Here is a 16,316-nt window from a genome sequence, read left to right as displayed (position 1 = left end):
GACGTCATTGGCCCAACAGGGTCATCTTCAGACTCTGAAGATGGCGCTGGCTATATGCCTCTTTCTTAACCTCTCAATGATGACTTAAATTGTGAGATGCCTTCAATCTTAATATATTCGATCACAGTGGTTCCTGCTTCCAGTATTCTGACCCACAAAATGTGTGTGTCCCTCTTATAGCACATAGACAGAGTATTCAAGCACAAAGAGCTACAGCAACAGCTAATGGACGCTAAGTTGCAGAGAATCACTGAAATGATGAAGGAAGTGGAGGAGAAACAGCTGCGAGAAAGAAACTTTGTGAGTAGATTTTGTGTGACCCTCCAGTACGTAAGTAGTACTGATTAAAATTCAAATAGCTGGTAGTTGGTCTTGTGTTGTGTAACAGGAAAAAAAAACATATACATATGCAGGAAGTCCTCGAATTACAACGTACGTGACCTACGACGTTTCGACTTAAAGACGCCTGTGCCTCCGCCGCCATTTTGTCCCCAGCACCATAGTGACTACGTTTACATGCAGTCAATATTCGGGTTAAGATCAAAATTCTGATTTCTGAAACATTTGGAATAGCCCGTTTACATGAATGAGAGGACAGAGTTGCTCCCGCATTTGAATAACCCACTGTGAGCGGCGACGCACGGCGTCGTGACTCAAATGATCGTCTTTTCCGCGTGTTACATTCAACTGTCAATAAAACCCTTGCTATTCATGTCACTCAACACAGGAAGGAAGCAGCCAGTTTCCTCCTTGCTCCGAATGTGTGCTTTTGTGCTCCGTCTCTGAGCTTGTTTATCTCTACTTGAGTATTTGCGGTGGGTTGCGCGCCAAACACCGTACTTCAGCATACAAGCACTTCCTGTACTACAAAGACCAGGATTCCTTGCGGTTGAGCATGCGCAGAGTGTCTCGATCGTGTCTGTGTGCTGGCAGTACCGTTGCCTTTTTCACCCTCCCCTCCTTCTTTTCCATTCACCTCAGCAGTAACGGTAAGTACAGCATCTTATATTTTTATTTTAATGAATTTTCATTGTTTTTATACTAAGCTTTTGACATAAATTTCAACTTCAACGGTGAAATCCGACGTACGCAGAAATTCGTGTGACATCGCCAAAGTAGGAAAGGAACTCATTCGTAAATCGAGGACTTCCTGTATGTGTATATGTGTATGTATGTACATATGTACGTACAATGGGTACTGAGTATTCAGACACCTTGAAATTTTTGGCGTTCTCTGTCATTGCAGCCATTTGCCAAAATCAAAAAAGTTCATTTTGTTTCTCATTAATGTACACTCAGCACTGTATCTTGACAAAAAAAACAGAAATGTAGAAATTTTTGCAAATTCATGAAAAAAGAAAAACTGAAATATCGTATGGTCATAAGTATTCAGACCTTTTGCAGCGACCTTCATGTTTAACTCACATGCTGTCCATTTCTTCTGCTCCTTTATTGTAGTCCAGCTGTTTAATTAAACTGACTCACTGCAGCCCTCCACCAGTTGGGGATTTATGGCAGAGTAGCCCGACGGAAGCCACTCCTTAGTGTAAGACACATGAAAGCCCCCATAGAGTTTGTCAAAAAACACATGGAGTCCCAGACTATGAGAAATAAGATTCTCTGGTCTGATGAGACCAAGATTGAAGTTTTTGGTGTTAATTCTAAGTATGTGTGGATAAAACCAGACACTGCTCATCACCTGCCCGATGCCTTCCCTACAGTGAAACATGGTGGTGGGAGCATCATGCAGTGGTTGGTGTTTTTCAGCTGCAGGGACAGGACGACTGGTTTCAATTGAAGGAAAGATGAATGCAAGTACAGAGATATCCTGGAGGAAAACCTCTTCCAGGGTGCTCAGGACCTCAGACTGGGCCGAAGGTTCACCTTTCAACAGGACAATGAGGAGTGGCTTCAGAGCAACTCTGTGAGCGTTCTTGACTGGCCCAGCCAGAGCCCTGACTTAAACCCGATTGAGCACCTCTGGAGAGACGTGAACATGGCTGTCCACCAACGTTCACCATCCAACCTGACAGGACTGAAGAGGATCCCCAAAATCCAAAAACGTGCTGCATCATTCCCAAGAAGACTCTTGGCTGTACTAGCTCAAAAGGGTGCTTCTACTCAATACTGAGCACAGGGTCTGAATACTTACGACCATATATTTCAGTTTTTCTTTTTTAATTTCATTTCTACATTAGTTTTTTTCTGTCAAAATGGGGTGCTGAGTGTACATTAATGAGAAATAAAATGAACTTTTTGGGGATTTTGGCAAATGGCTGCAATGACACAGAAAGTGAAAAATTTCAAGGGGGTCGGAATACTTTTCGTACCCACTGTATGTATCTATATATGCAGAGCTAGGCACTTTACCCTTTTTTGTCGGTCCGTCCTCCATCTGGGACCTGTGTACCCTTCCGTCCTCGTCCCTCCATACTTATTCATAAAAACAATCGTCCTCGGCCCCGTCTGTCCTTGTCCTTTTAAAGCGCTTATGGTCCTTACATTTCGTCGATCCGCCCACCGCCGCCCCCAGAAAAAACAAAACAGAACTCTGTGCACTTATAAACATTATTTAAAGATCATTAGCTGGTTAATTTCCTATGCACATCCACTTACCGGCTGGGACTATCGTGAGTGGATTGAATTGTTTATAACGGTTTAACCAAGATAGCATCTAGCTGAAACACAAGACCATCGTGTTGTGATGATGATGATGATGCCGCCGACTGGAGCAAGCCAGGGGACATCAGGAGAATAGTTAAGATTGAGTAATAACGCAATAGTATTGCGTTTTACTACAACATTTTGCAATAAATTTTTGTTTTAACAAGCCGTTTTCAGTTTTTATAAAATAATTGCAAAATAACGCAAGGTTATTTTAAGAGGAAACAAAGATTTCCGGGTCATTTAAATGTATACGCTGGTAGAGATTTTTACGGTCAAAAGATGTCCCACACAAGGACACACTTCGGACGCAAAGGGATTAGGTAGTAAATGTTAACAGTTAGTTAACAAAATAAAATTGCTATTCCGGTTTACACACACAAGACAGGCAGGGCTTGTTTCTGTCAGTTAGTGAAATGGCGTAACGACCAATCACGGCTGACCTGTTTTCTGAAGCTGAGCCTTGATTGGTCATTACCTGACCCCTGATCTCATGAGTGGATTTTGATGCGTAACTCATATTACACAAATGCAATATTAATCAGAATGCCATGTTTCAACTGGTGGGCCTGCTGGGAACATATTCTTGAAAAAAAATGTGTTTGGGTTGATTTCCTACTAGGTTTCCCAATACTGATTGGCCCCACTGTATGTATATGTTTTTATTTTAACTTAGAATCGAAATAGTCTGTCTTTTGTCTTATTTGTTGCACAATTATTCAACCCAAATCAAACAATAGATGTTGGGACTGTGATTTTTTTTCATGTGAATTGTCGGTGAGCATTTTAACTTTTGTGATTTTAGTTGCTGAAAGATGCCACTGAATCCAGACACCAGTGTGACGTGATGAAGGAGCAAGAAGTTCAACTCAAGCACCAGGTCAATAAGGCATCAGTACCACAAACTTACATTTTTTTGTGTATTTTTTCTTGTTCAGGAAGTCATTAAATATGGCCGTTAAACACGGACCTGATTGTTGCCGTAAGAAGGTCGACATCTATTAATTTCCTCCCGTTGGTTCACAAGGGTTCATTTTCGAACTTAATGTAGCGTCCGAGATGGTAACACAGTAACACTCGCCTTTCTATTACGTCATGAATGGTTTTCATGTCCTCTTGTTGAAACCAAAGTATGATCTTATCGTCTATATGGGGGACTTAAATATTTATGTGTGCTGTCCGGAAAAAACATTGGCAAAGGACTTTGTAAGCCTTATTTATTCCTTTAATTTTGTGCAGAGTGTGATTGACCCGACATGAGCATGGACATACCTTAATTTCCGGACTACAAAGCGCACCTGATTAAAAGATCCAACAGCTAATCTTAGATATAAAATGACAATTGTTTATGTAACTGTTTCTTTGAGTCCCGAAATCGTTAGTGACCCCTGGGGGACCAAGGCCGTGTATAAGAGCACTTGACACCCGGAATACAGCCTCTCAGAACCTTCTCACATGTTGTCTTGCATGCCACTGGGTTCTGCTTTTTCCTGAGGATTCAAGTCGTTGATCTTTGTCTATGTTTCGTCAGAGCCTTGTTCCGCGTTGGTCGGAGCTACGGATTTTCCACCCTGCTGTGGCTGTAACGGCTTTGTTTGTGGTCACCAGGGTGGCATTGTGTTTGTTTGCGGTACCGTGTGGTTGTGCGGCATGAGGTGAGGTTGTCGGTTCCTTGGATTGCTCATATCACTTTGGTGGTTGCCACATATGCCGCAGTGTAATTTGTGTTGCTGGGGTGTTTGCCGCATTGGGGCCCGTACTGTTTTACCGTGGTCATGACTTTGGTTATTTGTATGCTTATTTTTTGCTTATTTTGGCAGGCGTCCGCATCAGTCCTACCCGCTATTGGGCTTTGCCACCATTGGGCTTTCTCCGGGGCTTTGTTGTGCACTTTTGCTGGTGACGGTATTGTCCGCTCACCTCTCCCAGCATGGTAGTGATTGGCGTCATAGCGGCTTCCACTCCCGTGTTTCACCGGCGGTTTGCCTTTATGTGCCTCTGTTAGTCATGGTTGCAACCGGGGCTCTGTGTTTTCGTACCCTTCATTGGGACCTTCACTTGTTGTGCCAGCCCCCCTTTGAGCCCCTGGCTAATGTGCCCCTTCAGTGTGTGTCTCATAAAACTGTCTTCTTGCTCACCACTGCCTCCGCAAAGCGTGTCTGTGGGTTGCATGCACTATCAATTAGTCCATCCTGTCTGAGGTGGCACCTGGATGGTGCTGGTGTCATTCTAAGGCAGAACGCCACTTTAATTCCCAAGGTATGTCGGCTCGCATTTTAACCAGGCAATCCGGCTCGCACCTTTTGTACCCCCATCAGGGAACGGTGGGGTCAAACTGGAGATCTTGTTCCCTGTAAGGGCTCTCCACTTTTATAATGCTGCTACTGGGATCTTCGTACGTCTGTGTTTCTTGTGGGGGCACTGCCGTCTCAAACTAGCGCTTGTCTCACTGGATCGTGGATGCCAATTGCCATTCTTTTCATGTTGTCAGGCCGCCTCCTCCTATCAAGGATGCACTGTCATTCTTCTTCCAGTCACGACCCACAGCTCATGACCATAAGTGAGAGTAGGAATGTAGTTCGACAGCTAAAGTGAGAGCTTCGCTTTTCGGCTCAGCTCCTTCTTCACCACAACAGAACCATTCAGCTTCTGCATCACAGCAGATGCTGCACTGATTCACCTGTTGATCTCATGCCCCATCCTGCCTTCACTTGCTAACAAGAGCATGTTGTAGAGGCCTGTCAACCAGGACCATCCCACAACATCCAGAGCCTTAAAGGGGAAGTCAATGCAAACCTTTTTTTTTTTTTTTCAAGAATATGTTCTATGCAAGCCCACTAATTGAAACAGGGCATTCTGATAAATATTGCGTTTGTGGAATAAATGTTAATCCACTCGTTTTTAGCCATCTCTGGGGGCGGCCATTTTGTCTTCTTTCGACTGAAAATGACATCACAACTGCTCACAACGACCAATCACGGCTCAGATTCAGAAAACAGAGATGGCTAAAAAAGAGTGCAGTTTGCTACTTAATTTATATTCCATAAACGCAAAATTAATCAGAATGCCATGTTTGAACTAGTGGGCCTGCTGGGAAAATATTCTTAAAAAAATATATATTTGGGTTGACTTCCGCTTCAAGAATTCTGGGCGGATATCAGGCTTTTTAACCGAGGAGCTTTTTAACCATCACTTCAACCCCAGAGATAGGAGAGCCCACCTCAGAATCTCCAGACTCCTTCCTCAACGTAAGCCGTGCTGGTGGAATTGAGGAGGTCTTCGAAGTATTCTTCCCACCGATTCACAACGTCCCAAGTCGAGGTCACCAGCACACCGTCTCCACTATACACAGGCCCGATAGGACTCTTTCGTTAGCTTGACGGCATCCCTTACCGCCGGAGTCCACCAGTAGGTTCAGGGATTGTCGCAATGACAGGCACTGACCACTTAACGGCCACCACTCCGATCAGCCGCCTCAACAATGGAGGCACAGAACATGGTCCACTCGGACTCAATGTCCCCTGTCTCCCTTGGGACATGGGTTAAGTTCTGCCAGAGGTGGGAGTTGAAACTCTTTCTGACAAGGGGATTCTGCCAGACGTTCCCAGCAAACCCTCACAATACGTTTGGGTCTGCCAGGTCCGGCATCTTCTCCCAACATCGGAGCCAACACATGAAAAATAGCTGCAAAACAAGCCCTGTAGACTGGCTTGTTGAAATTTCGAAGCTAGACTTGGAAAGATTTGGAGTAACGGACTTCCAGCGAGGCCGTCTCTTCAGCCAAGTGTGGCCGTTTAAAGCACCTCATTTTCGGATATGTGGTGAAGGGGGTACTCCATAGACAGAGGTGGACTTCAGAGAAAAAGTAAGTCAAGCTAACCCATACAGACTTAAATGTAATAGGTGGTTTAGGGTTGTCAAAATCGAATGATAATGACACGAACAAAGACATTACTAGAGAGCGCATAACATGCAATGCAATCTTGGAATTGTTCCTAATAATTAATTTGGCCTAACCTAATGTTTTTGCGATCTCTCTGATGGGTTTCTTTTGATATTTCAACCTAATGATAGCTTGCTTCACTCTTAGTGACAATACTTTGCATCTCATAAGAGTTGAAAGCAACAGATCCCAAATGCAAATAGCACACTTCAAATGAACTCTAGACTTTTTATATCTTCCTTGTAAATGGAATCATGAGGGAATCACACACCCAGCCATGGAAAAAATGAGCAGGTCCATTACTTGTGCTCCCTTAAAAATTGGGAGGCACATTAACACACTTTTATAATTCCTACAACGTGCATCTGATTTGGATGTACATACACTCGCACCAAAGCCCAAAGTATGCTAAATTCATGTTTGTTTAAAGATCAGAATTATGTTGATGTCCCAATATTAATGGGCCTTATTTATGAGTGTTTATCAATAAAACTAACCTAACTTGAAAGATTCTAAAACTCGTCCCATGTGCCTTTGTGTTGTATTAGCTTTCCCTCTACATGGACAAGTTTGAGGAGTTTCAGAGCACTCTGGCTAAAAGCAATGACGTCTTCACCACTTTTAGACAAGAGATGGAGAAGGTAAGGGATCCAAACCATTCATCAATAATCACAAATGTAACTATATTTGCTGTGTTCTTGTCTTTCTGTTACCACCTAGCGATATGACTGAACTCGATTGAACTCGCACATTGTGTGAGGTTGAGTAGCTAAATTTCCTAAGTGGGCAACAGTTGGCCACTGGTTTTGAATCGCTGTTGCACAGTGTTACGGCATCTCACATATAACAGCCAATCAAAACGCATGAATTTTCACATGCCCCCCAAAAAACATGACAGATTTCAAACTAGTGAGACCCAGCCAGTTGCCGTCAAGCCATACAAATACATAATATACAGTACAGGTTTTTCCTGGCTCAAATTGAGGCATAGGTGGTACCATCCTCACCGTGCGCCATGACATGAATGTATTCTGTAAAATTCAGCTGACTGACTTTCTTTTACAGGGAGCATACTTTAAGAGTTCCAATAAGAATCACTATTATCATCTTAAAGCATACATTTATTAAAACTAGAGCCACAATTTTTAAAGTGGTACTGCAAAGAGCCACATTATACATATGGGCGCACACTGCCCCATCCCGTTCCCTCACTCCCTAGTGCTCTTGAATATTTTGACAAACTCCCCTTCTTTGTATGGCTTTTTATCTTATGCTGTGTTCAAACATCCGAGCAAGTTGGAACAAGTGCTTCCATTTTGGGAACAACTGTCTACTTTTCTGCCTGTTCTTTGAAATAGAGCAACTAGTGCTTGCGAAGTTCAGTCCCCTTTGGACAATTCCTGGTTGATGTTGGCATGGAGGGAACTGAAGTACTGCTGAAGATGTGAAGCCTTGCTCAAATGATGCCGAACGTATGAGGCAGAATGACCCTGCAGAAAACCTGCCAGCATTGACCAGCGTATGAGCTCACAAGATATGCTAGTTTTGCTGTGTATTTGTGCTGATTTTGTGTTTGTTGTTTGTGTTTTTCAGCGGGGTTACCATTACATTCAACAAAAACTGTTAAAACATCATGTGTTGAACTTCACATTTTTGTTATGCCCAGATTTTTTTTTTCCCCTCCCATTTTGAGAGTGAACTTGGTAGGCAACACATTTTTTCCCTCGATTTCATTTGCATCAAAGTGCATGCGTGAGATGCTAGTAGCTGGTATTTCGCTTGCCGAATGAAATCTGTTCAATTGCCGCATTTGGACAAGCATTTTATCATACGCTCAACAGTGTGCCCATATTTGGAAGTGCTGACATAGCAGCTGACCAGGAAGTACAATGTGAGGCTTTTCCCACTGGTTTAGATGAGTACACCACACCTTGACAACATGCATCTTTCATTGTTACAAAAGAAAGCCCAGTCTTTGCTCATTTTAAAAAGGAAAATCAAGAGGAGACTAGATGTATCTTTCAGTGTTAATACAGTAAATGCACTTTATTTATCAAGGCTTCCTCCATTGTCCTCATGCCGTTACTTGCAAATAAGTCCACCAAAATAACAGTAAATCGCTTGCCAGCCCCTCTCCTATTGGAAACGCTTTCTGACGTCACATCGGCGCCACCATAAAATAGTGTTATGTTTCAATCCGAGGGGATTTGCCGTCGTGGCAGACGGCCGAGTACGCACAGCGCCGGCCAGCAACGCTCCATTCTGTGGTGCTGCCCCTCACCACATGCACAATGAATGGGGTTGACAACGGCGCGTTGCAACTTCACAGTTAAAAGGGCCTTTAGAGCCGCATGAAACCGGGCAAAGAGCCGCACGTGGCTCACAAGCCGCGGGTAGGCCAGGCCTGATATAATGCCTCCATACTGACCAACTATGCAACTGCAGTTAAAATATGTTGCAGCCGCAAAGGGACATTGCTCGCTAAATCAACACAGCCAGAGCTTTACACTGTGTTGAGCGATATCAATCGCAATTTGGAACGCAGAAAAACCCTGAGTATGTTCTATGCACGTTTTATAGCATTTCTTAACTATAACAATAATTTGATTTGTAAATTGTAACGCTTACAGTCTCTGATGCCCAGAGGGACAGGAGCGATATACTAATGACATTGGATACAGTCAGTGAAGGAGAGGCAGTCTCTCAAAATATCCACTCTCTCCTTTATCCTTCCTCTTCTATTAGCTTCTCTTAACGGGTTAAACGGGTCGGTTTTGACCCATGTCTTAAATCAGCCATAAAATACCTTAAAAACATTTATCCACCAATTTGTTTCTTACTGTTAAAGATATGCACTCTCAAATGTGTTGCTATTGCGTGTATGTTTGTTACATAACAATGTTTCTTTGAGTCTTTGTTACTTTTTATCAAAGTTCTCGCTTCTTCCACACTGTCAGACGAGACAGGGTGCTGTGTAGTTATTCCCAGCAACCTGTCAATTTAGCGATATATTATCGGTTTGTTGATCCTGACAATAGTCGGCAATGGAAAGGTGAGGCTCTGAGCCTGTGGTGCGCTTCGCTTCCCTTCCTGCTTATCCTGCATAGAAAATACACACATTCATTTTAGGGCTGCACTATATTGGAAAAAAATGACATTGCGATTTTTGGGGGGGTTGCGATATATATTTGCGATATTAAAAATAGAAGACTTTTCACCAGATGACTTGAATAGATTTGTTTGGGAATAATTTGGTTAACTCACCATGACATCATTGTATTTATATACTATCGTTTAATCCAGACTAAGGGGGTTCATCTGTGAATGATGATTGCTGTATATAAAAGGGATCACAGAGGTCATGCCTCTGTAATATAATAGATTTAACATTGTATTTCACACTTCAATGTAAACGGCAGCAAAATATTAAACATATTTTAAACAAAAAAATAAAAAGAGCAGGTGCACTAGACCCTTGAGTCATTTCAAAAAATAGAAGAAAAAAAAAAACCTCTAAAGCAGCAGCAGAGTTATAAACATCTTTAAACTAAACTAGAAAATATTAAAACATTAAAAAGCAGGTGTACTAGCGCCTGAGTTGTTTACAAAAATATAACATTAGAATAAAAAATAACTTTGTGAAACTGCAGCAAAATTGTAAACAAATTTTAACAAAAAATATTTAAAATTAAAGGGCAGGTGCATTAGTCCCCTGAGTTGTTCACAAAAATATAACAATAACTAAAATGGTCTGTAAAACATATTGCATCCGTGATATGTCGGTGTTGTTTGGACTTCTTATCATAAGGAGTTATGCTGGCGAAGGCGTCTGTAATGTTGGCAAAGGATGTTTTGTTGTTCTGAATCTTCCTTTTTATAGCTGAAATACTTTTGTATTTTGGATGTTGACTTTCTTTTGGGGACTAAATCCACTGCCGCTTCTGCCGCTGTCGTCTCCTCCATGTCGCCTGTTAGTGTTTTCAGAGCAGCAGTGGCTGTGAGAGTGGAGGGTTAGGGGCCGGTGACTGATTGAGCGAGACAGGCTGTGTAAGACCACGAAGTAGCTTGCTGCTTTTATGAAGCAAAATAAGTTTGCGTGTTCTAAGAAAAAAAGAGTTAAAACATTGCACGTCCTACGATGTGACTATCGCGCACATCGCAATCGCGATGTTCAAACGACACTTCGTGCAGGCCTAATCCAGCTATTTTATTGGTGAAATAATTTATCATTATTGGATTGAAAAAAAAAATCAAATGGTAGATACAGGCCCTAGAATTAATAAAGAACATCATTTAATGTAAGCATTTTAAGATTTTTCTTTCCTTTTTTTAAACTCTTCACATGCAGAGGACATCCAGCAGACGGTGCTAGTGAGGCTCTGCCTCAGTTGCCGCCCATGACCGCACATCACTGACTGTAGATCCAGTCTCACAATAATTTGTCTGAGCCTCCCCTGTTCCTGGTACTTTCCAACACAAAAAGCTCCATCTATAGCCATTCAATCGCCGTCCTGTCCCAACCATTTTGTAAATAGTTGGCAAACTTTTCTCTCAGAAACTTCAGCCTTCTCGTCCCGTTAGTCATTTATCCCGTCCACAATTGCGTTATTTCTTCGTGAACAATTATCCAGATGCTCAAGTTTATTGAACAGTAGTACCTTAGGTAGGTAGAGAATGTTGCATTCTCGTCAGGGTTTGTTCGAGGTCCCAAACCTTCGCCAAACGTTCTCGACATTCGCCAGACATCCGCCTGTACTCTCATTGTTGCAAGGAAATTTGGAACACGCAATTGCAAGAAAAAACATTAAAACTGTTGCCGAACGCGTTCCTCCCAATCGCGAGTTGTGTTCTGGACGAGCTGGTGGACACCGGCGGTAAGGGATGCTGTCAAGCAAGAAAGAGTCCTATTGGGCCTTTTTGGCCTGTGAGAAGGGTTGTATTTCTTCACGCATGCAGTTCTATTTTAATGGACATATGTAGTTTACTTCTGTATGTGATTGGTTGGGTAGGGTTGTGTGAATGTGGGAACAGATGTTTATTGAATTCGTATGAATTTTATTTGCTCAAAAATGAGATGGCTCATCACAATAAAGGTTTCAAAGGATGACATTTCAGTTTGGTTTGGCATGTTGTCCAAAGTGCGGCAGGCCTAACACTATTCACTTTTCAGATGACAAGGAAAATTAAGAAGCTGGAGAAAGAAACAACAGAATGGAGGACGAAATGGGAGAGCAACAACCAAAGTTTGCTGCAGATGGCTGAGGAGGTATTTAAAAAAAAATATATATATATATATATATATATATATATATATATATATATTATGTTCGGTTCGGTCCACTTATTAGCGCGACCTTACGCACGGACGCTGACTGTTGCGTGCAGGAGATGAGAGTGGCGGTACAAAAGAGATAGCCAGAGGTCGAAGGTCCCCGCGTACACTGCGGTCACCTGTTTGGGAACATTCTGGCTTTCCTGTTAAAATCGCTGATGGGGAAAGATATGTGGAGGAGTTCCAAAGTTGTGTGCCGATATTGCTACATGAGATTGGCGGCTCTGTTGCAGATACTGTAGCACGTCTAACATGCACGGCATCATCTGACTGTGAATGTTTCTTAGACGAGGGAGCAAAAACGTTCAACTTAAACAGCGAGATTTATCATATTGTAGCATCTTCCAGGAACACGCCGTTAGACGTAGTTTAATAATCACGTTTTTATTAATCCAAGTACAACTGCTCACGCTCTTCTTTCTCCGCTGCTCCACTCGCTTGCCGTACGGTGCATTCATGAACCTCGGAAACATCATAACTCAGCAACACACAAATCGGACCACAACACAGATAACCCAATTCGTTACAATACGCTGTTAAACATTCAAAGATTTCAATACCTAAAAAGTGTATACAATTTCATAAAAGCTTTTTAAAGTTACTGTATTTTTTCATTATAAAAAGAGTTTTAATATAGTTAGCAATAATTGTAACTATTATTGTATTTTTTTTTTTTTATCACAAAAACTGTATACATGTACTGTCATGACAACTTGTTTAACTTGAATACTTAGATGTGTCATAGGCTATTGCTGCTGAGTGTTTAAAGATTTCATTGTCTTAATAATTTACAAAATCAAGAGACCTTTATTGTTAGTGTATTTTTTATTCTGGTGCAATTTCTTAGAATATCACCCGAATGGTTCGCTATTACTTATTTTTTCTAAAAAATGTACCATTTGCATGTCATCTTTTCAAAAAAACATATTAAAAAAATATATATATTTTTTTGTACCGAAAATTTAACGAACCGAAGTTTCCAAAAGAACGAACCTGAATGTGCTTTAGCGTACCGTTACACCCCTAACATATATATATATATATATATATATATATATATAAACAAAAATGTGATTGGATTGTTTTCAAATTCCATTCCTTTGTATATACTGTAACTAACAGACAGTTGCACACTTTTTTAGCTCATAAGTAATCTCAACAAGAATAGAAAAATACAATGTTGATTTCATCTCAGTTACTCAGTGGCAATTCATGTACAGTAGTGATTCATTCACAGACGTAATGATTGCAAGTTTCTTCCAAATGGGTTTGTGTGCCCCCCTCAACCACACCACCCACGGTGCGTCAGTAATTGCCTCATTTTCACAACAAAAGCGTCTGAGCACACCCTTATGTAGAATGTTAACTAAAAGCCTTGCGTACATTTGCGACCCTGCGGTACAAATTGGTATGAACGCAAAGTGGTGGAATCTTGATACGTCTAGTGTTAAAAATGTCTCTTTTCATGCAGATTCCCCCCCCCCCCCCTTCCCCAAACCCGCCATGATATATTTTGATTCTTTTCTAGAAAACCCTGAGAGATGGCCACTTCAAGGCTCTACAAGGCAAGTTGGAGCTTCTGGAGAGGCTGTGTCGAGCTCTGCAGAAGGAGAGGAATGACCTCAACAACCAGCTTAGCCTCCTGCAGGAGAAGGGTGATGAGCCACCAGAGCTAGCGGGAGAGGAAGATGAAGAAGAGGATGAGAAACTGGTCCAGGACGAGAGGCTGGAGACAAAGGAAATCAGACCTGAGATGGAGTCCACAATAGCTGTTGAAAGCACCGTTGCTTCATTGTCAAGCCAGCCCCTAGAAACCTAAGCCTCCCTGCAGGACTAAGCCAGCCTCGACCATTCTGTGTATGAGCGTGCCGTTTTCTAAATTGTACTCTTGGATCTCCAATTTTCTACATAAACAGTAAACTAATATCATTTGGTGCGATAGTGTATGAAGGATCATTTGGTTGGCTGATTGAATTTGTCTCTAAATCTGTACTGTCCATGTTTGCAGTGGTTTTAATAATTGGGGTTTTGTGAGTACTTTGTACTCTATTTTCTACGGAAGTATTTTCATAGGTAATGTTTACATCAAGTGTCTCTTTTCATGCTGTATACATGCAGACAAGTCTCATTGATCATTTCAAATGAGTTCATAGGTGGGCATTTCACCCGCAAATGTGATTGTGAGCTCTTAAAGTGTCATTTACCATCTGTACGGGACTCAGCATATTGAATATGATTATCATATCTTTATCATGGTGTGACTGTTTCTATAATAGTGCATTGAATCTATGTGTTCTTTGTAGTTCGTTCTGATTAGAATTATTAGCAGGAATGATCCATTTCAGCTATTTAGTCTAATTCATAACATGCTACTGACAGGGAGCATGTTTATGATGAACTAAACACAACTCACCTCTTAGCAAACACATAGACATTTTGTATTTTAGTTGTTGTCTTAAAGGTGTGTTCTTATTCAGTTGTTGAACTTGTTGTTCTCTATTGAACTCCTCATGTTCTTCTCAAACTTATAAAATAAGGGATGCTCATGTGCTATTTTGAATAATAAAAACATCACAGCTCTTTTGGATTGCTATGTATGTTTGTTCAATGGGCCCATTACTGATAGCTCTTGTATTAAATCATCCCTTCAGCTTCTATACCTCTTACCCTCTCTAGGTTTGCTGTATGTTGGAGCCTACAGTATTCCAACTGACTTTAGGTGAGAGGCAGGTACACCATGAACTGGACTTCAGCCAAAGGTCACATACGGAAAGAAACCACACTAACAACGCTTTGGAAGAAGCATCCCACAGCAGGAAAATGTATTGGTTACAGAAGCAAACAATAATATTAGGTGTGGGATTTGAACTTAAAAACTCAATATGGCTGAGTGCATTGTTTACATTTTTATATTCCGCCCCCACCAATAGCTTTCAAGTTGGCTTTTTCTAACCCTGAGGAATAGTGACTACTGACGGCGATGGTATGGGGGGGTTTTTAAATCTCACGCATGCGTCATTTTTTTCCAGCGTGACGTACCGACAGTCGGCCCAACGACATGGGGTCAGCGTCAGTCACAGATGGCTGACGTCGGATTGGTTGATTTAGGCCTTTACATGTTCATCCAACCTCTAGTAGAGCTCGGTGAAATGTTCAACCAATGATGTTTCGTTAAACATTTGTTAGAGGTGCGCAACTCAGCCGTTTTGTTTTTAAGCACAAAATGAACTCGTAAAATACTGATTAATTGACCAAGCGTGATGTGCAGGCCAAGTTTCATTTGATTTCACAAATGTTAAAACCATCAAAATCTGCATAATTTTCTTGGCAAAAAGCACATTGCCATGGCAAAAGCATTTGGCAAAATAAAAAGCTATTTCTGGTAGTCTTGAACATTTTAGCATGAAACACCCACAGTTTCAAGGTAATTGTATAAAATCTCTAGGAGGAATTTTATAAAATGTGATGGCTACAAAAGGACAAAAATGGGTCCAAATGTGAAAAAAAAAGAATAAAAACGGCAGACTTCCTGTTAGGTTTAGAGCAACACTGTCCATGTCAGTTTTTGTTGATTATGGCGGCGTCATGTGGACAAAAGCGGTAGTGTTGACAAGAGGCAACCACATTTCCCATGCACGCCATCGCATAGTGTCGTGAAATCCTGAGCTCTCGCTGGCATGCAAGTTGGTCTAAATTGCATTTCTATTTCCAGTGGCTGTGTGAAAGATGAATAGCGATGAGGTAATCAATCTAATTTTGTTCAAACAATACTTTTGTTTTTTTGTTTTGTTTTGGGGCTTCTGCCATAACACCAGTAATAGCGCGTAGACGTTTGAATCGACTTCCGTCCTTATAGCGAAATGAGGAAGTGAGTATACCGTAAAGCAATTCAGAACATTTGTATTTTTTTTGTGTGTGCCAGGGTTGTTTCCATCCTCATCAAAGTTGCTTAGTGCCTGTAAAAACAATAGCGACAGGGAGAGAGGATGACAAAAGTCTCATTGAACTACTTAAGTCAGTCGTAAGTCAATGTTTCATCAAAAGAGTTGTGAAAATGTTTTATTAAGGTTGATTTCCTGCTCAGTGCTGCTTTATTGGCCCAGTGGAATTTTTTTAAAATGTGCATCAGAAAGTACAGCAGATTAAAAGCTTCTTTGATAAAATATTGCCCTTATAGAAGGCCAAAAGTGAGGCAAAATTTTAAAGAAAATTAAAAATGGCCGACTTCTCATTGAATTTAGAGTAGGGCTCCAGATAATTATTTTTAGGTCTCGTGCTGTTACATAGGCTTCAAGCTTTTGTTAGATTTTGGTTAAACGGTCAATCGGGGCTGTTTCTTTAAAAATGTGCAACTAAGATATATATTTTTAAATTGCA

General features: G+C 41.3%; 1 protein-coding gene across 1 annotated transcript in view; it reads left to right on the top strand.

Moving 5' to 3' along the window:
- Positions 1-14,519, top strand: part of txlng (taxilin gamma) — a 40,945-nt gene extending 26,426 nt beyond the window's left edge. Inside the window, exons 7-11 of the mRNA XM_086025395.1 lie at positions 181-300; positions 3,470-3,544; positions 7,156-7,248; positions 11,778-11,873; positions 13,468-14,519. Coding sequence (XP_085881521.1) covers positions 181-300; positions 3,470-3,544; positions 7,156-7,248; positions 11,778-11,873; positions 13,468-13,758 — 675 coding nt within the window. The 3' untranslated portion in view covers positions 13,759-14,519. The remainder of the gene's footprint in view (positions 1-180; positions 301-3,469; positions 3,545-7,155; positions 7,249-11,777; positions 11,874-13,467) is intronic.
- Positions 14,520-16,316: the final 1,797 nt, after the last annotated feature.

This window comes from Filicampus tigris, chromosome 3 (assembly GCF_054856515.1).
Source record: "Filicampus tigris isolate MCC_2025a chromosome 3, RoL_Ftig_1.0, whole genome shotgun sequence".
Classification (NCBI taxonomy): Eukaryota; Metazoa; Chordata; class Actinopteri; order Syngnathiformes; family Syngnathidae; genus Filicampus; species Filicampus tigris.
Note: the sequence above shows the minus strand (reverse complement) of the source record. Positions and strands in the feature narration are given on the sequence as shown.